Source organism: Lemur catta, chromosome 17 (genome assembly GCF_020740605.2).
Source record: "Lemur catta isolate mLemCat1 chromosome 17, mLemCat1.pri, whole genome shotgun sequence".
Taxonomy (NCBI): domain Eukaryota; kingdom Metazoa; phylum Chordata; class Mammalia; order Primates; family Lemuridae; genus Lemur; species Lemur catta.
The window spans coordinates 10,737,126-10,759,791 of NC_059144.1; the positions used below are offsets into that span (position 1 = coordinate 10,737,126).

Here is a 22,666-nt window from a genome sequence, read left to right on the forward strand (position 1 = left end):
ATGAAAGACTGGTGTTCTGATGGCTGCAGCGGCCCAGATTCCTTTTGCCCAGATGTGTTAAAGCAGCTGGGCTTTTCAGGATGTGTTGATCTTCATCCTGGGCTGCTCCATTTTATTGATACGTGATGAATATTCCTAAAGGACATGAATGTCCCTTCTGCATTTGTTTTTTTCAAACAAAGCAGAAAACACACTCCACCCCTGAAAACCTGTTTAGACTCATCAAACTCGGGCCTCATGAAAGCAACCAGGAGGGAGAGGCGGGCGCTGATTGCTGTTGCCTTGGTAAGGGGAATCCGCTGCACTCAGGGCTCTGTGGTTTCCATGGGAACGGCACTGCCTGCTTTGCTGGCCCCCAGGGCGGGCGGGATGTGCTGAAAGGAAGATTGGGGGGAAGAAAGAGGAGCAGGAAGAGGCTTTGAGCACCTTGAAGGTATTTGGAGGAAACCCTCAGCTGTAGGAGGCTGTTCCATTCTCCCTGCATATGTGGCTCTCCAAACATGCCACGTGGGCTATGCGGTCCCAACGGGATGAACACAGGGACCACTCACCTAGAGGCACAGGCATTCATGTGGCTCCCGTGGACTAAACACCATCCGGGGAAACAGATGCCAACGCAAGGCAGGTGGGAATTGGCAATAGGTACATTTCAGCACCGAGACCAGAAAGGAATGTGCCCTCTGCCCGTGCCAGATGAGCATCTCATCAGTGCTATGATTGAGAATGATGATAGGTAGCCCCACCAAGCATGGCGGTAGGTATTTCAGGTACACTGTCTACACAGCAACTGTGCTAGGATGACGTCAACACATCCATCTGCAGATGAAGGAAATGGGCGCTGAGTGGTCCAGGAGGGATCTGGACCCAGACCTGCTTCCCCACTGTGGGCCCTTGGACAAAATCCAACTGACCCCCCAAGGAAAATGTTAGTTCCCAAAGGCGGTGAGCATCCTAGCTTAAGCCGTAAGAAATGCCCCGAGTTCTCTTGGATTTGGCGTGAGGAGGCATACCCAAGCAGGATGGCATCAGCTCCGGCCCTTGGCTATGCAGGAGGTGCTAGAGGCCTCACGTTGTCTCACTCCTTGTTCTACAGATGCAGAATCTGAGGCCAAGAAGCACTTGGCGGAGCCTTCCGGTCCAGTGCGCTTCCCTGTCTGGGTACACGCTTTGCTCAGAGAGCTGCAGCTGTTCTAAAACCCCACACCCCACAAGTGTGTGTAGGGCACCAGTAGTGTGTCGCAGGCACAGAGCTCTGCAGCATCCAGGAAGTAGGCGCAGCTGCTGTTGCAGCTCTTTTCTGGAATCACTGGACAAACTGGCCAAAGTGGTTTATTTCCGAGGTCCATTCTCTTCAGACTTCTTCATCCCACTGACACTTACTAGGCATCTGCTGTGTGTGCTGCATTGGACTACGTGCTTGGACCAGAGGGAGCAGGGAGGAGGAACCTCAGAGCCCATTTTTCAGATGGTCAAAAGGCAAACTGAGGCCCAGAGAGACGAAGGGAGAGGGCCACCAGAGGCCATAAGGTGGGAGTGCTGGGACTGAGCCCCACATTTCCAGATTCCCAATTGAGTTTGCTTCCCTTGACTCCCGGCTGATGCCTTCCTTAGGAAGAATAAACGCCAGCGTACTAAACAGCTTTATAACTATGACAAGATGACACTGAGTCAAATACAACAAGGGTATGGGTAGGCAGTGTGTGTAGTGCATACGTAGGGGCTGACAGAGATCAATACTAAGCTTTAGGGGCCTCCCCAAATGAAGCTGCTGCCCCAGTGGGTCTCCTGATTCACGTCTGTGCCGCTGAGGCCATCCAACAGTGCCCTTTGGAAATGAATCAAAGAAGCTTCTAGTGTGGTGGAATCGGATGCTTAATGTAAGAACAGGTTACTGTCTAGCTAACTAGGCTGGAAGTCTTAACACGTGGGCCCTACCGTGATGGATTCAGAATGCAAGTCTCATCCACAGGTTATTCTGACTTTACACCTGGGCACAGTGCCTTCCTTCTGCCTCCTCCACCTCATGCCCTGCTGCTGTGTGCTGAAGCCAGTTATGCATATGCAAGTTATGGTCTCTCCATTCCTACACATAAGGTGCCCTTCATCTCTTCTTTTTTGGTTCTTACACAAAGGAAGCTTGGGAGACACTAAGGACTGGATGTCTGTGGCCTCTCCCCAAATTCATGTGGTATGAATGTCCTAGCTCCCAAAGTAATGGTATTTGGAGATGGGACCCTTGGAGAGTAATTAGGACTAGATGAAGGTGGGCCCCCAGTATGGGATTAGTGCCTATATAAGATGAGTAAGAGACCAGAGTTCACTCTTGCTCTGACAAGTAAGGATCCAGTGAGAAGGCGGCTGTCTGCAAGCCAGGAAGAGAGCCCTCCCCAGAACCAACCATGCCGGCACCCTGACCTTGGACTTCTAGCCTCCAGAACTGTGAGAAGTAAATTTTGTTGCCCAAGCCACCCAGCCTAAGGCATTCTGTTATAGCAGGCTGTGGCAGACACTGGCATCACTGCACGCAGTCATGCAGATGGTTTTCTTGATATGTCACCTGCAACTCTGTCTAGGACCTTCTCTGGCCCCAGGACCATGCTTGGCTTGGCCAGTGCAGGGCTGAGTAGAAGTATGGAGAGGTCAGTGCCTTTGGGATAGCCCTCAACAGTGACAGATGGGCCTCGGTGGACAGTTCCCCACTCCTGACCCTGCCGTAGACGACTCTGAGGCATGTTTACTGTATCTCCCAGCAAGTTTGAGCCACGGTTTGAGCTCCTTCCCCTCCCTGCCTCACCTCTCCACTCCACTCCCAATGCTTCCTGGAACCTCTGAGGGCAGACTCACCGCACCGAGGGCAGGAGAAGAGGGCTCCCAGCTCAGTTTTTAGATGTAGTCTCTTCTTGTGACTTTTCTTTTTAAAGATAATGCATAGATAAGGAGGAAAATAAAATACATGTAGTATTTTTTGGAAGTTGTGCATAAATCCTTTGAAACCATTGTTCCAATTTCATCATCCACCTGATGCATGTTTTGAGAGGAGCTGTAATGAGAAAGGGGTTGGAGTGGCTGGATGTCAGGTGACACCTGCAAGGGGCATATCTGACCTGGTCGTTCTTTCCACATGACTATTGCCCGCCAAATAAGAATTTCTTTGTTGTTCTTAAAGACAATTGATTTGCAAGCATTTGACTGGCTCTCCTCTGCCTCCCCAGCCCCTTCCCCCACACCTGCCACCTTTTTCTCAGCCACTGACCAACACACTCATCCCAGCGTGGAAGCCCCCCAGTGCCGGGTGCTCCATTTGCAGACCCCGGTGCCAGCTACAAAGGACGGGTGGCTGTCATCACCCCACAGAGATCATTCACACACTTTCTTGTGGCCAGTCGTGGCATCTGATGGTGGAGACACCTTTAATCAAGGGCCAGGAGCTCCCCGCTGGTGACAGATCAGAGACCAGGCCCAGAGAGCAGACCAAGGTTGTCAGGTCACTGCCAAGCCCCCCATTAGAGGGGGAGGAAGGTCTCAGAACAGGCTTCTGTGGTACCTCCTCAGCCCACTCCTGCTCGGCCAGGACCTTGGGGTGGCTCCTCCATGGTCTTTCCTGAGGGAGCACCGGCCTTCTGAGTCCTGCCCCTACCCGGGGCTCAGCCGGGAGTTCCAGCGAGGGCCACAGCACAGGCTGGGCATGGAGACCTCTGACCAGACACTAGTCCCACCAGAAAGCGAGGCCCGTGGGATCCGTGTTTTCACTGTTGCTTCCTTCATCCAGTCGCTGTTTGTTGAGTGTCACTAAGATTTAAAATCAAAATGTCTAGATTCAAAATTCAAGTCTCCCACTTGCTGACACGGTGCCTTGGTCCAGCTGTTGCAACCTCTGGCCCTTGGCGAGCTCCTGGGTGAAATGCAGTGAGGGGCCGGGAGGAGCTGGCACGGGGTACTCCTTGTTCCCTAAAGCCACGTTACTGGTTGTGGAGAGGAAGGAAAGAAATAGCCGCTGCCTTGGGCACCTCAGATAAGCAGTTGCACGTGCACTTCCTCTCTCTGCGCCGTCCCGGGCAGGCCGCTGGCTTGTTTCCCATGGCGATGGCTGCTGTGATCAATAATTTCACTTGGCATCCCGTCTGTCCCCTCCAGCTCTGGGGCTGGGAGGATGCTAAGAGCGGTGACCTGTCAACCCTGGGACTGGCCAGTGTGAAAAATCCCGGGGGCAGCTGCATTGAGAAATGCGAAGAGAAAAAAGCCTGTCGTGTCCCCTCTGGTGGTGGGGAGTGCAGGTCAGATCAGACCTGCTGTCTGCAGGAAGTCACACGAAGGAAGAGGGCAGAGTAAGATGGCACATCCCTGCCAGGGGGTGGGGGGACAGCCATGAGAGGTGTCACCGGCCTGGATTGGCTGGGTGTGTGGCCCTACTCTGCAGCTTTCTAGCTCTGGATCCTCAAGTATATGACCCAATCTTTCTGCCTCTTGGGTTCCTCACCTACAAAATGGGAGTAAGAGCTTATATTGTGAAGAGAAAAGGGGACCGTGGGGGTGAAGCATGAGGCACAGTGCCTGCCGGGAGCCAGAGTACGTGAACATGTGCTCTGGTCATCCCTCTGCCCCTCACACTAATTTCTAGATCATGGCTTCATTTTGGTCCCCAAAAGGAAGTCCCCCAGATTGCTCCTCACTCTCCCCACTGGTTGACCAGAGGCACTCAGTGCAGCCTTGTTAGAACAGTTTCAGCTTAAATAAACACTTAGGGGATCGTGACATCCCTGTCTTTGCTGTCTCTTCTTTCTTTGTATGTCTAAAGGATCATACAAAATCGATGAGTGATGAGCTAGACATGTACAGGTGTGCCTTGCTTTTTTTAAAGAGCTTTATTGAGATATCGCTGGCATATAAAACTTGTATATGCTAATGTATACAACTTGATCTTGTGATATACATATATATCACCACATTCCAGGTAATTAATATATCCATCACCTCTACATAGTTACCGTGTATGTATGTGTGTGTGTGTGTGTGTGTGTGGTGAAAAGATTTAGATCTATCCTCCTAGCAAATTTCAAACGTATAATACAGTATTGACTCCCATTCCTTGCTGTGCTTTGGAAGGGGAGCCTTGCTTTGTATTCAGTTGTATGCTGTGGCCCAAATACCCCGTGGCTCTGAGCCAAGACCTGCGTGACACCTTCACCCAGTGCTGCCTTAGAAGCAGAGAGCAGAGCCTTTTCAAGGAGTAGCCAATGGGTTGTGTTGGGCAAATCCACTGGCCAAGCAGGAGGTCCCTCCTACCCCCACAGATTGTGCCCATGTGTCCTCAGCAGTCATCCGTTCACCTGTTAGAGCATCATCTTTGATTCTTCTCCCTTCCTGGCTTCATTGCCTCCCTCACTTTGTGCATCCTGCAGTCACCTCCTGAATAAACTAGGTGCTCCCAAATGCTTGGCTGCAGGTCTGCTTTGGGGGAACCCCAAACAAGACAGGTGGCAAGAAGGTGTCATTTTGCACATCTTCCCCATCAACTGGTGATGGTTTCCCTAAGTACCACTGGGGAAAGCCTTGGACATATCATTTGGCTCCCAGGGAAAAGGCTGGGCTGGGGGTGGGGAGGCCACGTGCTGTGCCCTGTAGCGCCTGGTGGTCGTGTCCTCCAGAGAAGGAAGCCATGGGCTCCCATTGCAGGGACCACAGGAGGCTTCATAAAGGAACAGAGAAGTGAGAACCTGGCCACAGAGGTCGATTGGGTTTTATGAGAGGCAGAGAAAGGGGCACAGTTAGGGATGGGGGGGCATAGGACCACCAGTTCACTGTCCGCTTTCATCCCATGGTGTGGGAGCAGCCTGGTGGTGACAGTCCAGTCCAGCAGCAAATAGAAATCAAGTTAGAAAGGTGGGCAGGGGGAGGACAAGGAGAGCTACTGTAATGTGTGAGCCACTGCACTGGGGGCCAAGTCCCAGGCTCTGCTAACACTACTGTGGATTGTCACCTACATTCTTATCTGAAGGAAACACTCAATTCTGGTTAAAATTTCATGAATTTAAAGATGTAGTGTTTTTTTCTCATCCAAGTTCGTGGATCCCATATTAAAACCGGGACTCTAAAACCAGAGCTGGGGAGGCCATCCCAGACCCACAGCACTGAAAACGCTGTCGTGTGTACTGAGCTGGTTTTCTTTCTCTGTTCTTTAGCCCTGCATGAATTCCCCAGGGACATCTTCACCAACGAGGACAGAAGACAAGGCGCGGTGGTCCTCCACGTGCTCTGTGTAAGTAGCCCTCTCGCGCATCAGTCTGGGGGGTCTGAGGGGCAGGCCTGGAGGTGGTAGGGGACAGCTGAAGTGCCCCCAGAGTCTCCCCTCCCTCCTGTCCACACACCTGGTGGGGGTCCTTCAAGCCCTGTAGGGGCCACCTCTGAATGGACCGTCTTTGAAAGGCCACAGCTTCCTAAGCTGGAAGACATCTGCTTTGCATTCTTTCCTTCGTATCAGCGCCCAAAGTGCGTCTGATGTCAGCAAACTGGCTCTGCATTAACCTCCCTCACTCTCTGCTTTAAACACCACCTCCTTGGGGAGCTCTTTCCTAACCAGCCTTTCTAAAATGCCGTGGTATTCCCTCCACCCCGCTTAATTTTCCTTCATGCTACCTGCCCTTATACAGTTACTTGCTTATTAACCGTCAGCCTCACTCACATGTAAGCTCTGTGAGCACAGGGACTTTGTTTTGTACGTGGTTTCATTCCCAGATCTGTTCTTAGCCCATGGCAGGGACAAAACATTTGTTAAATTAATGGATTAAGTGTAATGGCAACCAACACAGTGTCTTGCACATAGTAGGTGATCAATAAAAGCTTGTTCCCTTCCCTTCTGGCCCCTTAATGTCTACCACTGTCCTAGCATCTTCCTCCACAGACCCAGTAGGTCTGTCTTTGATTCACCTCGTGCCCAGCTGGAGGGTGTGGGGAGGGCGTGAGCGAAGCTGTGTCTGAGGAGTGGCTGGCTGCAACACCAGAAAGCTCTAGGCCACATTCTGGACTAGCTAACGTCACTGCTTCCCTGTCTCTGTGGCATTCCCTCTCCCCCAGAATATTCCCATTTACTGCTACGAAACAGACTCCCCAAGTCACTATTTTGGTTTGCCCGTGGGTTCTGGGTGTCAAGCGTTCCGAAAGGGCACGCCGGAATGTGGCTTTGCAGAATCTGGGGCCTTCGAGGGGCCAACTCAGGTGGTTGGAGCTGGAGGAGTGGGGCTGGCGCATCCCCTTCCACGTGGGCGTCCTCACTCTCGCGTCTGGTGCCTGGGCCGGGGTGTCTGAAGGACCCGCCCAGCAGGGACCACTGGCCACAGCACCACAGGTGGCCTCGGCAGTGCAGCAGCCTCGGTGGTAGGACTTCCACCTGGCAGCCCAGGGCCCAGAAAGAGGGGGTTATATCAACAAGGAGGAAGCCACATGGCCTTTTATGACTTGGCCTTGGAAGTCCCATGGTGTCATTTCCATCGTACTCTATTGCAATCACAAGCCTACTATGATTCAAATGAGGGGACAGAGACTTTCCTTTTCAATCCACACCTGAAGGTCAGTAGACACACCCTGGGTTCTGGAGTCAGAGCAGACATGGGCTTGAACCCCCCCTGTGCCGGCCTTGCTTCGTGTGTGGCTTCTGGAAAGATAGCTGACGTCTCTGGACCCCTGAGCCACCCCAGGCTCGACTCCCTTTCTGGGTGGAAACAATCAACTTCTCAACTCTTTCCTAACACCCTCTCCCAAGAAACGGCATGAAAAGTCCCTTTTCAGCAAAGACATCTGCAAATACACAGCGAATACGGAGAATCTCTGCATTCCCTGCCATTCGAGAGGGGCGAGTGCACGGAGCATTGAATAGAGAGGCGCCTGCAGCACCAAGGAGCCTCCCCTGTCTCAGGGCTGAGGAGACCCAGACACTGAGTTGAATCTAGAATTAATTCCCCGCTAGCCATTAGCACCCTGATGCCTCGACATGTGCGAGATGAGATTTCCAAACAGTGCGAGCCCAAACAGTGCGAGCTTTCACCCTCCTGGGGTGGTGTTGTCTTCTGCAGCTGCAGGGCCCTTTTCCCCACCTCCAGCTCCCCCTAGCCCCACCGAATCACCAGCTGAAGGTGGAGGGGTGCATTTTTCTTGCCCTTCATGAGCTCAGGGTACCCAAGAAGTCCTGTGCTGTCCATGGGAGTGCATTTCCAGGCTGGAGTAAAGGCAAAGTGGACAAAAATGGGGACTATTCCCCTTAGACAGTTCCTCAAAGAGTGGACAGAAGCCTGCAGCTTAGCACTTTGAAGTCACTGGTATCTAAGACCACTCCTAGACCCTGCCCTGGGCCTTGCACTTTAGAACCCACAGGGCAAGGAGTCCAGGGGCCGAGGTCAGTGCCCATCTCTTCAAGATTACACTCCAGGCGTGCAGAACCCCAGAATTCCCCACCCAGATAGCCCTGAGCCCACGGCCAAGGCCTGTGCAGCTTCCTCCCTGGGTCCTCCTCTTGGAAGGAAGGGACCCAGGTAGGGCAAGCTTTAACTTGCTGCCTGGGTGTCCACATGCATGTGCGTAGTCCAGAGCAGAGCCTGCTGGGCAGAGCAGGGGGGTACCTCTTCTACATGGCAGAGACAAATGTTAGGTGGGCCTGCTGGTGCTGTTCCTAAAGTCAAGGACAAAATCTTATGTTATCCTACCCACTAGAATGTGAACTCCCAACCTGGACATAAGAGAAGCCCCTTTTATACCGCGTCTTGCACATTGAACAGCAAAAGTTGCACAGTCACTATTTGTTCAGTGCAGGAATGAGCGATTCTTTTTATCTGCTTCACCTTCCATGTTGCCCAGCATGTGTAGGATGCTCAAGAATCATTAAATGAACATCCTTGATGTTAAGAAGATTCACTGCAAGGGCAAACATTTGGCATTTGATTCACCAGCAGGAAACAGATGAATGCACCAGTCAAAGCTACAAGAAGTTAAACACAGATTTCCTTCCTGCACTTGGACATCTAGAATGTATTTCCTGAGCCCTGCAGTGTGGCAGTCCTGGGCTGGGCCCTTCCAGATGCCTGAGACACAGCCTCACTCTGAAGGAGCCCACTGTCTTGCGAAGGGAACTGCTGTGGCCAGCACTTGCCGTGCACTCAGTGCTGGTCACGGTCTATACAGCATGTGCGGGAGCTCAGAGAAGGCATGATCAGGCATCAGGCCGGCAGGCCGGCTGTTCTTGAAGAGCAGGTAGGAGTTTCCAAAGGAGAATAGATTAAAGGGATTCCAGGCAAGAATGAGAAACCCCAGGGACAAGGATATAGGATGTGAGGGTTCAGGGAGCCTGCAGGGAGCAGAAGCCCAGGCCGTGGGTGGTGGGGAGCGAGAGTGAGAGGACAGAGAGGGCGGTGGGAACTTGCATGGAAAGCACCGCAAGGTGACTTGGCTGCCGCACTGGGAGGGGTGGGAAGCAGATTCCTGATGGCGCCATCCCTTGGCCACCCCTCCTTGCCTAGGGTTAGGGCCAAATACGGTCAGGCACAGCCAGGGGTAGAGTGGTCTGCCCTCTAGTGACTTGAGAAAGACCCATGCAGGCCACAGAAAAAGGCTCAGGGCCATTTGGGCAGGAGATCCCAGGGTCCCAGGGACCCCGAGGAGCACCTCTAGCCTGATAAGGGTTACCCAGAGTGAGTATGGAGGACTGAACAGCACGCAGCGTCTCTAGGCCTCCGAAGAGCTGGGTCCGCCTCACCCAGGCAGGGGAGGGATGGCTTCTGCCGAGGGTCCCAGCAGGAAGTCCTGTCACTCCAGGCTGCCCCACGGGTGAGGCTGTCCTTTCATGGGGTTAACTGGCCCTAGTCACAGATGTCAACCAGAGTGCCCGGTCCTTTCACATTATACCCTAAAACCTATTCAAATTTACTGTTTGCACCTAAACTCAAACTGTCCCCTTCCATTTGGGCCCCATGGGTGTACTTTTCTGCTAAAACTTGCAGCTTTCAGCCTCAGCTGGGTACAGGTCTGGGGACACAGATGGTTCTGAGACCCCTTCAACACAGTCTTTTAAACCTTAATGTCAAAGCTTGCTTCTCTTTTTCTTTTCTTTCATGTAAGTACTTCTCTCTTTTGTGTGTGCTTTGTGGAACTCAAATGGCCCATTTCTGGTTCAACTCTCTGAACACCGTAGCTTTAAGTCTCCCTTGGATCATTCTGTTTTTGTGGAAATCAGAAACCTTAAGCCCTGACATTGCACTTTATAAAAAAAGTTTTCTATTCCTTCTGCCTGTTCCTCATGTATGGGTTTTTTACTTGTGGGGAAATCCATGATCTTTACAACTTTCCCAACAAAATATATCCCTGAGAAAGCACACCTGTCATAGAACTTGTTTTATATCCAGCTTATTACAACACTGAGACACTGAACACGGGAGTTCCTGTCTATGAGGAAATTTGCACCCTACGATCCATCTAGCTTGCCCCAAATAGAGGAAGGAGACTGAATCATTTTCTAGAACTGTAGTTTGTGATTTATAAATATCTTGTGAAATTTTTCTCATTATCCCACAGGACATAGATAGCCAAATCTTTGAGATTATAAACCAAGCTACATATTTTTTCCAGTAAAAGAAGCTTTAAGTAATCGATATTTGAAATTGTTTCTCAGAACAGTGTGAGCAGCTGTCTATTCTTAATAGATCAAACTCCACAGCAGGAATACCCACTATGCACCTTGTCAGCTTTCAAGAATATTCTTAGTAAACTTCAAGCCTTCTTTTCCCATTTTAAATGTAATTCCTCTCTTCCGGCAGGCAGACATTTCCACACGCCTAAGTGTAAGGGACTATAAAGCATCACACGTCTGAAAAGGGTTCCGTCGCCGTGACTGAGGCAAGCTCTCCAGGGAGTCTGTTTGGGAGAAGGGCTGCTAACCAGCGCAGCAACCCGAACCTGCCAATGGCGGTGCAGGGGGAAGGACATCAATAAGAATGTTTCTGATGTGCGTCTTCATGTTCTAAACCCTAGACATGCTCCGAGACGTCCCACAAGAAACTCAGGAGTCCATGCAGAAGGGACTGTTCCCTCCACTGAGCTGCTGGGGCGGCTGCCATCTGGGCCACCTCGGGCTGCCCATAGCGTCATGTATGAGCCCTGTGGGAGGTCCCTGGCCATCTGCCTTAGGCCCCCTCTGGCCTCCTGTGTCCACATCTCCGTTTTCACAGCACCCCAGTGTCCAGTGCCCTTGGGGGGCTCATGGTGAAATAAAGGATGTGGGCTCCCTTCAGGGAGGGGACGTGGGGGGCTCCGGGCAGGACTAGTGCTGCTGTCAGGCCAGGGCTCCCCGCAGGTGGAGGTGATCCAGGAGTGACAAAGAGGACCCTTAATGCCATTCCTTTCACTGTCCGCAGGTGAGGGTGTCCAGGGCTTGATCTCAAGGTGGGTGGTCTCCCGGCCCCCTCAACTCCTGTGCACAGTTTTCTCATCCTTCCCCAGCCCAGGAGGCCTGTCTAGTCTGGGAACTGGGGAATCTTGCCTTACGAGTGTACATCCACATGCTCTCTCCCATCCCCAGATCAGCCTCTAGGGTCGAGAGTGCCGATTTCTGTCTCATGATTCCATGGTGATCCCTTTGCTCCCCGAAGCTTCGGAAGAAATGGATGGCCTGGTATGAAGGCCCTTGGGACAGAAGTGATGGAAGTGACCAGGGTATGGGGGCAGGAGGGAGGCTGTTCATGTAGCATCCTCGCTCTGGTTTGTGGCTTGTTCTGGTCCATTCCAAATTGTCTCAATTTTGCAATAACCCTGGCCTGGCAGAGCGATGGCCTGGACCTCTCTCTCCCTCCCTCCCCATGCAGGCCTTTTTCTCTGTGATGTGCATTTTTGCTCCCGCCCTGGCTCTGATGCTACCTGGTGTCATCTTTTGTGCCCTGATCTGCTTGTTCACTACCTCCCTGTGCTGGTCAGTTTCTTCATTCACAGCCCCCAGAGGTCTCTAACGGGCACAACTCATACTTCTCCTGCCTGGCTGTAGGTCACCAGGCCTGTGGGTTGACCTCCACCGGGTCAGGTCTCAACCGGTCAGCACGACTGAATCGCATGGCTTCCCCCGGGGGCCATGGAGGACAGAGGAGTCCCAGCTCCCCCACCCACAGCAGAAGCAAAGGCCGATTTGGAGGTGCTCCCCGAGGCTGGGGAAGCTCTGGGACAGCCGAGGTCCCAGGTGAGAGGGGCTCCCTTACTCCCAGCTTGTTGTCCCCCTTTCAGTCCCAAAAGAGGGGCGAGGGAGCTCTTCTTTCTGGAAGGGGCCTCAACAAATGGATTTTGTTCCCTGGGGCCCCAGCTGCTTCCAGTTATTTCTGCTGTTTAATTTTAATGTCTGGAAGAGTGGTTTTCCTGGATGTGTTTCCCCAGGCCCAGATTGCTTTTGTTAAAAGCCAAAGAATAAACCTGTGATGCAGCGGCTCTCGGAGGGGCGGGGGGCGGAGGGGCCAGAGTCCCGCAGGACGCGGAGAGGCCCCTCCCCAGCGCCGGCCTCCGCCCGCACCTTGTGTATCTAAGCTCACTTTCCCCCTCAGCCCCAGGGGTTATTTTTGTCTTCCAAGGCTATCGTTTTGCTTTTCTGGCTCTGAGACTCAGCTTTATGTTTATAGGCCATCGCTGTCCAACAGAACTTTCTGTGCTGGGGGACGTGTTCTGTCTCTGCTGTCTAATACGGTAGCCATGGGCCACAGGCAGCTGTTGAGCACTTGAAATGTGGCCAGGGTGATTGAGGAACTGATTTTGGTTTTACTTCATTCTAATTAACATTAATGTAAATAGCCATACGTGGCTAGTGGGTACCCTAGATGGCCGAGCCATGGATTCTAATTCAGCATCTCCCCTCCCTTTGCTTATGTTGTCAACTTGAAAGCTAGAAGCAGAGATGGCCGGAGAAAAGGTTGCCAGCAAAGAGGCTGCTCCTTACTCAGTACTCTTAAGGACGGCCCCGGTATAGCCATTCAGACAAGCAGGATGTGCAGAAGGCACTGCCAGGCCCCCAGGCTTACTGAAATAAAGCCAGGATGTGATGTTCTGGGAAGAGAAAGGACACTCGGAGTAGGAGTGAGAAAGTGTGTATATTACCAATCAGCCCGGGGCTTTGAAACCAATCCCAGAATTTCTGCTGACCTCAGTTTCCACTTCTATAAAGTGGGAACACATAGTAGGTGCTCAGTAAATGTTAAGTTTACTTCACTTTCTCCCCCTCCCAACACCCTGCTAAAGGCATCTCACCTGTGCTTGCTTAACCCATCACACACCACCTCCTGTCGTGGGACCAGGGCCAAGTCCATTCAGACAGAGCTGCCGTCCTCATGAGCAACAGGGCTGGGATGTCACAGGAAGCCTCTCTGCAACAGGCATTTCCACCAAGCCCAGGGCTCGGGGAGAGACCGCTTGCTGCGAGGGGTTTGAAAATTTTTTAACTGACAAATAGTAATTGTGTATATTTATGGAGTATAATGTGATGTTTCCATACATGTATGCATTATGGAATGAGCAAAACAGGCTAATTAATTAATATATCCATCACCTGCCATCCTTATCATCTCTTTGTAATGAGAGCATTTAAAATCCACTCTTTTAGCAATTTTGAAATATATCTCATTATTAACTATAAAATAGGAAAGGAAGAAGTAAAATTGTCTGCTGACAACATAATCTTATATATAGAAAACTCTAAAGACTCCACCAAAATACTATTAGAACTGATAAACAAATTCAGTATAAAGTTGCAGGTTACAAAGTCAACATACAAAAATCAGTAGCATTTCTATACACTAAAAATGCACTATCTGGAAAAAAAAAATTAAGAAAACAGTCTCCTTTACAATAGCATCAGGAGTAAATTTAACCAAGGCAGTTTTAAAATTTAAGGGAACCTACGTGATGTGGTCAGAAAGGTCCCAGCAACAACTCACTCCTAGGCAGACGTGTTTAGTTAAGGGATTTTACTCTGGAAAAGAAAAATGATTAGAACAGCTTGTGGAATTTGCTGTTTACTCTTGGAAAAGTGCTGAGCATGTCCTTAATTTGTCAGTGTCAACACAAAGCTAAAACCGGTGTCCAGAGAGGATTAGCACAAAGACAGTAAATTATGTTTGGATACATCTTAAATCACTGCCTCACCCCCTCGCTCATGAGACTTGATTTGAAGGCCCAGGTCGAAGCATGCGGCCCCCTGGCTCCACGCGGCCTTGCTGGGGGGTTGGTCCTGCAGGAGCTGAGCTGGGTGTTCAGTGTGATGCTCAGAGCAAGCATGTGGGGGGAAACCCGCCCGAATTCAGACCCGGCTTTTCCACTTGTTGGCTTGTCGCCGAGGGCAAGCTGCTCTGCTTTGCCAAGCTTCGGTTTCCTCATCTGTCACTGGAGATACGGTGCCCACCTCATACGTGAAAGCAGGTGTGTGAAGCTCTGGGCGGAGTGTCCGGCACTGAATGAACCATCCCCTCCCTGTCCCCTTAGTGCTTACAAATCTTGTGTACCCCCCCGCCAACTTCCACCTTCCAGCCCCTGCAGCTCTGGGCTTTTTCTGGCCCCCACAGCCCATTCTACCCGAAGGCAGGACAGCCAAGAAGTAACCCCAAGTAGCCCCCAGAAGCAGGCCTCAAACGGAAAGGGGCTTGGTGGTGGACAAATACCTCAGTTCCCTCGTGCCTCAGTTGTACCGACTGAAACGCACGTCCTACTCTGCCTCCCAGAGCTCCCCAGGCAGGAAGGAGTGCTAGTTGCCCACGCAGGAACCGACCTGCTAATGTACCTTTCCGAGCTGCTCTTCCTGCCCTGATCATGTCCCTGTTCTTCTCCTGGCACTTCCTGGGGTCTCCCCTCCCAGGTAAATGACTGGCACTGGGGTCCCCACACCAAGTTCTGCTTCTGAGACACAGGTTTGATAAATGTTACCTGCCAGTATTATCATGCAAAGTAGACCCTACCGTAAAGCCCATGAGAGGACAGAGATGCAGAATTCTGAGACTCGGGTCCCTGCTACACACCTGCAGAGAAAGGTCTGGTGGAGTCACTCTGCTCTCACTTGGGTTGGTGTCCTGAGCCCGGTGCAAAATAGAAATAAGTCTGGGGTGTGAGCTTTGAAGGAACCAGCTTCAAATCTGATTTTATGAGGGCCCCAAATGATGGTGGGAGAGAGATAATTTTATGTTTTATCTCATCCCTTCCCTTCAGTAGAGAGAGTGTGCACATTGCTTAGATACCAAATGTTTACATATGGAGACCAGATACTGGCAGCCTCTTCATTTATTTGTTTAATTTATTACTTGGTCCACCTGTTCCCCACTCCATGTGCATTATTTTTATTTATTAATTTTTAGATAGTAAATAAACTTTATTTGTTCTCGTGAGCTGACATTGCCAACAGTCACAGATTTGCATATGATAGTTTTGTACTGACCATGTGTATAATTTATAGGAGTATTATTTTTCTCTGAAAAATAGCAGTATAAAAGCTAAGTAAACAGTGAGATAACTGCTCTTTGGAACTATCACATGCCATAGCTTAAAGAACTAGTCTTTAGCAAATATTCAACTAATCAGTCTGGATAAAATAGCCAGTCGAATTATTATCTTAATTTATCAGAAAAACACTCCGTATATTTTGAATATTGTGCTCAATGGCTTTTGCTCTGTGCCAGTCGTTTGCTGCCGATTCTGCTCTCGGGAGAACCTCAGTACAAGACCTGCCGTTTATCATTCCCTGAGACGTCAGAATAAATGCTATCCAGTGGGAACTTTTTTGTTTTTCATTCTACCTTCCCTTCCTCTTCCCTCCCCCTACCCAATCTCCCACCTACAATGTTAGAGACTCCAGAAAGGGGTTTCAAGTTGAACAAAAAAACTGACCTTAAAGCAAAGAAGCTTCCCCACCGCAGGAACCTGTATATGCAGCGTGTTCCCACAGTCAGTGCCTTGGGGACTGGTTTCTTCCTTGAGGATTTGCACCAGAAGAGCTCCTGTAGCCAAGACAACTGTCTCAGGTGGACTCCCGCAGAAGCCAACCCTGATACCAGGGGTCCAGGGCCAGAACTTCATTCCCAGGATGGTCCCAGGAAGCTCCAGGGGGCAGGGGGAGGACGTGAGGCAGAGGAAGGAAGGCAGCCTGTAGATACAGTGTGTGTGGGAAAGCCGGCTACCCCATGGCCGGGCAGCTGGAGCTTAACCCCACTGGGGAACTGGAAGGTAGTAGAGAACATCCACTTCCACTTATCCCAGTCGGGCTGCGAGGGACCTGGGTGTTTATCCACCAGCAGTGATCTGTTGTCGACCGAGGGCTGCTTGAGGGTCCCTCACTCATAGCATGTCCAGTCGCCCCACACTCGGGGGTGCCAAGCAGGCTCCAGAGCCCTCATGCAAATAGACGTTGTGGGGTTGGCATGACAGGAACGTGAGTGCCCAGGGACGAGGATGGGCACGGACAGTGCCTGTGACAACACACTCCAGGTCTCGCCCATCTCGCAGCCCCACAGAAGGGCACGTTGCACCTGTGCCCACACCTGGAGTCCGCCTGAAGGTCCAGCCTTCCTCCGGGTCTTCTCCCCGTCCACATTCCGCAGGCTGGGCCTGTGCGGTGAGCATTCAGATGCCACACCAGGGTCCTCCGGGAACGTCCCGAGGCAGGTTGTTGGGGCACAGTTTGTCTGAGCCAATTCGGAGGTGGGGGGTGGGAAAAGATGTCATGTTTCTCACCAGTGAGCTGTGGGGAGCCTGAGGTCACCCAGTCCCAACACCCCACATGGGAGACTGTCACCCTCTTTGGGTGTGCTGTGTCATCCCCCTGCCCACCCCCCAACGGCTTTCTTTCTGTTCAGCCCCCATGTTTCCTTTCCTATGCGCTTAGCCATGAAGAGCAAGGGTCTTGTCTCATCCCAAAGCATTTGTTCCCTTCAGCGCATTCCCTCTGGTGCTGTGCCTGACTTTGGACTTGACAAATCCTGTTGGCTCTGTCACCGTTTCCCTGGATTAGTGTGGAGGTCAAGCATGCAAACCCCTGCTGTGCCACATACTGCCTGTGTAACCTTTAATACTCCAGGCCTCAGTTTCCCCATATGCGTGTGGGGAGGAGGCTAGCACCCGCCTTACAGAGTTGAATGAGGTAAAGCATGTAACATGCCTAGTCCAGTGCCTGGCCCATAATAGGCACAAGGAAATATTAACTATCATACTATTTTCATTGCTTCTACCCTGCGGTCAGTACTTGTCCAGACAGCAACCACCTAAATGATCTTCCTGGATCCAATCTGTCCCTCTCCAGTGAAAATTTAGCTCTTCTAGCAGCAGATCAATCTCTTGAGAGCAATGTTGAGGTCATGCTTTGCCCCAAACCCTCCCCCAGTTATTGCCTCCACCGTTGGAGGGTCAGCATGGCATGATGGGGAGAGAGTGTGTTTTTAGAGTCAGACTTCCTGGGTTCAAATCCCAGCCTCACCACCTTTTAGGTACATTAATGCTTAAAATAAAACTTATTTTCCCTCTCTGTACCTTGGTTTTTCTATAAAATGAGGACAATGATAGTTTCTACTTCACAGGGCTCTCTGTGTAATAATTAATCAATCCATGCCAAATGTTTAGAGCTGGACACTTAGTAAGGGCTCAGTAATTATTAGCCACTGCCAGTATTGTTATTTCAGAGTGCCCCCACGGTCCGTCTGACAACCATTTTTCCATTATTGTTGTTCTCTTCTCTTATACACCCATGTATGGTGGTTTAGCAAGAACTGACTCTTCACTACCCACCAAGAAGTCCCAGGGCCTTCCTGCTTCCAGTTCCTGGCTAGGCCCTCAGCACCTTTGGCCTCTTTGGAATCCAACTCCAAGGTCCAGCTAGATGTCCTCTCCATGTTGAAGCTTTCTTTTACTTCCCATAAGGAACAGTGAAACTTTTGACACAAGCGCGGATCTCCCCCAACTCTGAATTCTACTTTCCGTTGTTGCCCTCCTGTAACATGTCCTTCTCCTCCTCCCAGATTGATGGTAGAGAGCTGGGACCGTGGCTCAGTGAGCTTCACGTCCCCATGATTCCCAGAATGGCAATTTGCATGGAGGAATTGCTTGTTGAGTGGGTAGCATGTGAGTGAATGAATGAACGATGTGTGCTTGATATCTTGGTGGCTAAGTATAGAGCCTGTCCACTCAGATGGTGAGTTATTTCCCAGTGTTTTCATAAGGCTCTGGGGGTTCCACCAATCCTAAGTCCAACAAGGTGAACTTTTGGGGGCCAGGCCTTCTTCAGGACACACATACTAAATCAAATACTCAGGCTACTCCAGCGTACAAGGCAGGAGAGAGCAAGTCAAAGCCAGAACAGGCAGGCCTCCCATACCAGGGGCATGGCTTGTCTCTCTCCCGATGTCTGTACTGCCCAAATAGCCTGGGCATTGCAAACATCCCAGGACAGCAGAGACCTCCCCTGCAAAGATGTGTCTATTTCACAACTTAACCATGACTCAGAGTCCTTTCTGAATCTCTGCACACAGACATGGCATCTAAACAAAATTCATCATTAATGAGGATCACAATGTTCTCCAGCTTCTATTAAGTTAAATTCTTTCCTTGAAGGACTGGCCTCTATCTACTGAGGTATTATTTCCGCAACCAAACTCAGTGTCCCTCATATAAAAGGTGCCCAAACATGTCATCAATTAGGGATGGGTGGAGGGGAGGTTTAGGAATGTGGCTTTGCTTTCCAAAGCCCACTGGGCCTGGGAGGCAACTGTTGGGAAGTAAGCGGCCAGGTTCGTTCCAGACCCCAGGGCTCCGCCCCGTGAAGGCCCAGAGCCCAAGCTCTGCAACACCCCTCTGCGTCCCTGAGCTCCCAACTCATTTTCTGCTCCCCTCAAAGATTCCAGAAGATTTTCCCAAACTGTTCTCACTTCTGGTGCACTCTTGTTCTCACACTTTAAGGAACCTCAAGGGCCCCAGAGATAACTTGCCCTTTCAATTTGCACAACTCATCTTGTTGAGAAATTTGGAACCGGATCCCAAGGAGCTGGTTCAGAGGACATTTGGAATAAACTCAGTCAACAACCCACCCAGGCACCATCATCGGGGGCCCAAGATGGTGCCCATTTTCCCATCCCTTTACCCCCAGGGCATGTGCCCTTGACTCCCGGTGGCACTCTGTTTGAGGGACTTATTTTCTAAGGTTCCCTTCAACGTTTCTCGCAAGAACCCCAGCAGCTGTTTGCAAATAAGACTTCTTGATGACATATCCTTTTGCCTAGAAATCCCTAAGCACATTACAAATTAGGTCTATGTGCAGCCCTCACTACTGGGCCGTTGGTTTGGATGCTTTCCATTGACTCTCATGATTTATCCTCAGAATTCTGAAAGACTCCCTGCTGCTTGCTCGTGCGTAGACTCCAAAGGTAATCACAGAATCTGTCTTCTCAGCTATTTCATTAGCACTCTGGTTGCTGTTTTTTTATGTAGAAAGGTGGAAGCTGGAGGAATTATTTTTTTTTCCCTTCTTGAACTTGTGAGAACTGCCTTTTCCTCTGCACCACGGACCACAGAGATTAGGCAGAGGTGTAGTTTGGGCAGTTAGCATAATGCTTTTCGGCATCCAAAGCTGTGATGAGACCAGCAGTTTGGGCTGGTTCTGGGCGCTCTCATTCCTTCCTGGACACAGGCCCAAGTTCATTTGACTTTATCACTCTGGTTTTGCAGAGTTGGCTCATGACAAGACCCCTTACTCCTCCTCACACAGGGCGGGTCCCACAGGATGGCTTTATCCCCACACTTGGATCCAAACGCACACGTTACAAACACATATATTTATGGTACTATAACTTTTTTGTAAAACACAACAGGCAGTAAGTCTTAACATATTAGGCACAACTACTTAAAGTGTGATTTGGAATACATGTGGGTTTGCATGTGGGAGAGATATGTATGTGTGTGTGTGTGTGTGTGTGTGTATTCCTTGGCAACCCAGACAACACTTCTTGGGTTTACATGGAGTTCAAATCTAGTTTGAAATGGAGCTATGAGGTTTTAAAAGACTTTTGTCTTTGAAAATGGAGACACCTTTCATTCTTCCTGCACACCTGTTTGTCGCTTAGCTTTGCCATCTCTGTATTGTCACCACCATGCACTGAGTTGTACAGGCTGGAATCCTAGAAATTAGCCTTGAGTTCTCTCCCTTCCACCCCACCCATCTGCAAATTCTGGCCATTCACCTTCAACCTGGGTTTCCATCTCTCTCCTTCTCTTCATCTCCACTGGTGTGGCCCTTGCTCGCGCCACTGCCCACTGCAGGAGCTTGCTAATGGGCCTTGCCTTCATGTCCATAATCCGTGAAGTCCAAATGATGCTTTAAGAACATTTTTAAGAATCAGGACTGCACAATCTGGCCCCGCACACCTCTCCAAGTTCACCTCTTCCCTCCGCCAGTCCTTCCTCCTGCTCCTTAAACATTCATTCCTAGCTCGTCCCACCTTGGGTACCTGGGTACACCCTGTTTCTTTGATCCCACTTTGACCATAGGTACCACTGTCTTGTGCAGTTTGTTCCACACATCCCAGTTCTTGCTTGCAATGTATACTGTCACCAACAGCCTGCTTCCTGAAAGTTTTGCTCCACTTTCTGCTCTGCTGGCAGAGGAATCAGACCTTTCTATACCAAAAATGGCAAAAAGTGAATCTTCTTGTCTCCCTTCTTATAGTAAATACACAAATAAGCTCAGAAAGGAATCTGTTCAAATTAGAAAGAGCTCAGCCTGACTCAAGAGCTGATTGATTGTGTCATTCCTTGTGAAACTTGCTGGCCCTCGTTTTGTTGTTGTTGTTGTTGTTGTTGTTGTTTTTAAGAGCATTGAAAAGGAAGTAAAAAGCTCTTCTGCGAGTGTATTCATATACACTTGATTTAGTGACGGCGTTGGCATGGAGACACAGCATGAAAGGGGAAGGGGAGGGAGTGTCCCACACTGTAAGCCATGGGCAGAGACTTCTATTGTTTTCTATTTCGATGTTTCTAATAAGAAGATGCAAAGAAATTGTAATCGCTGGGCAGCAACAAGCAACAGGAGTGCCATACTGCTTTGAATGTCCTCAGATCAGTTGAGTGTTGAGGGTCTCTCTCTGTTTCTTTTTGGGGTAAAGTAGTGATGGTCTCAGGCCCATTTGTCAAAGGAGGAGGAGTATGGGTGGGTGATGTCAATACCTTTGGCTTGTTGATTTCCATGACAGCTCAGTGGTGTAGGGTCATTCTGTCCTGGAGCCACCGCTGACCAGCTCTATGACCTGGAGTAAGTCACTTGCCCTTTGGGATTTTGGCTTCTTCCTCTTTAAAATGAGGAAAAGGTTCTCAGGGTCCAGTCTAACTCCAAGATCTATAATTTATACAGCCAAAGAGGAAAGGGCTCCTGGGTGATCTGAAGCATCCATCCCTGGATGGCCGGGACATTGTGGGATTCCCCAGAATTTAGCCCCTTCCAAGGAGCTTGAAGTTCCTGGAAACAGACCTGGAGGCTTGATGTTGCTTGACTATTAATAAAACTTCCCAGACAGCAGCTGGGAGCTTGAGCACTGGGGTATACCAAGCACTTGTGGATGGAGGCTCCGTACCTTCTGGTTACAAGTGGAAGGTAAACAGTGTCCCTGGGGTTGGATCAAGTCACACAATCAGTGTGGACAGAACAAAGGCAGACAGCTGCTCCATGCAAGGAGCAGGACTCCTGTCACAAATAAGAGCTGCTGCCCAAAAGAGAATAATATTAAAGGCAGGGGCAAGGTGCTAGCCAATGCCTGACTCAGGTTGCCTGTGGTCTGGCTGATCCATGTGCTGTAGTCACACCAGTTCTGCATGTGCGTCAGGGTGGGAGCTGAGCAGACCAGTCCCCCAATGTTTTGCTTCTCTGTTGTAAGCCCAGCCACTAGGTTCACAAAGCACTGATACCCTATTTTATTTTTCAGCCACAAATGGACCCAGCAGTGGGTACTAAGTGCATCGGAGGGTTTCCCAGAAGTTCCAAAAAAAAAAAAGCAATCCACCAAGTAATTAGGAATTCTTCTCTCCTACTAAGATGGTTACAAGGAAGAGTGGGAGTAAGAGAAGCGTGGCATGTGGAAACATACAATGTACAAGTACTGCTGTGTAGTTGTTTTGCACCCAGGCCATCCAGAGGAGGGGGAAACAGCATTGGCTGGGCCTACTGTGTGGCAAGAGGGGCCCAGGGTCTTCCCTACACTTTCTTGACTATGGATTAAAATCCTCCCAAGTCTCTTTGATCCTCCCCATTTTATAAATGAGTAAACCGAGGCTTGGAGAAGTAACTAGTCCAAGGAAACAAATTATTTATGCCATGTTTAGCCAACGTATGCATAAATACCTCCAGTTAATCAAATGAAGAAATATTTGTCAAGAACTCTGTAAATGAGAAGGGTAGAACGGAGACAGGGAGGGATAGGTAAGACATGTCCTCACCTCCTAGGAGCATCTGGAAATGTTAGACAGCAATGGAAGGTGGAAACAGTTTCCCCAGCCCTGGCATGGACACCAGCTTGTCCTGACACATGGTTATTCAACGTACTTAATAACTGGAAGCAGTAGAGATGCTGACCAAACAGACAGACAGATATCAGCCATCAACAGCCAGCAGTTTGGCCACACCAACACACACTAGCTGAATTTC

At 50.2% G+C, this 22,666-nt stretch overlaps 1 protein-coding gene across 2 annotated transcripts in view; it reads left to right on the top strand.

Annotated features, from left to right (window-relative positions):
• SLC24A3 (solute carrier family 24 member 3) overlaps window positions 1–22,666 on the top strand; it is a 457,347-nt gene that overhangs the window by 271,513 nt on the left and 163,168 nt on the right. For both annotated transcript variants that reach the window (XM_045528345.1, XM_045528346.1), the window contains exon 3: window positions 6,180–6,256. In XM_045528345.1, coding sequence (XP_045384301.1) covers window positions 6,180–6,256 — 77 coding nt within the window. The remainder of the gene's footprint in view (window positions 1–6,179; window positions 6,257–22,666) is intronic.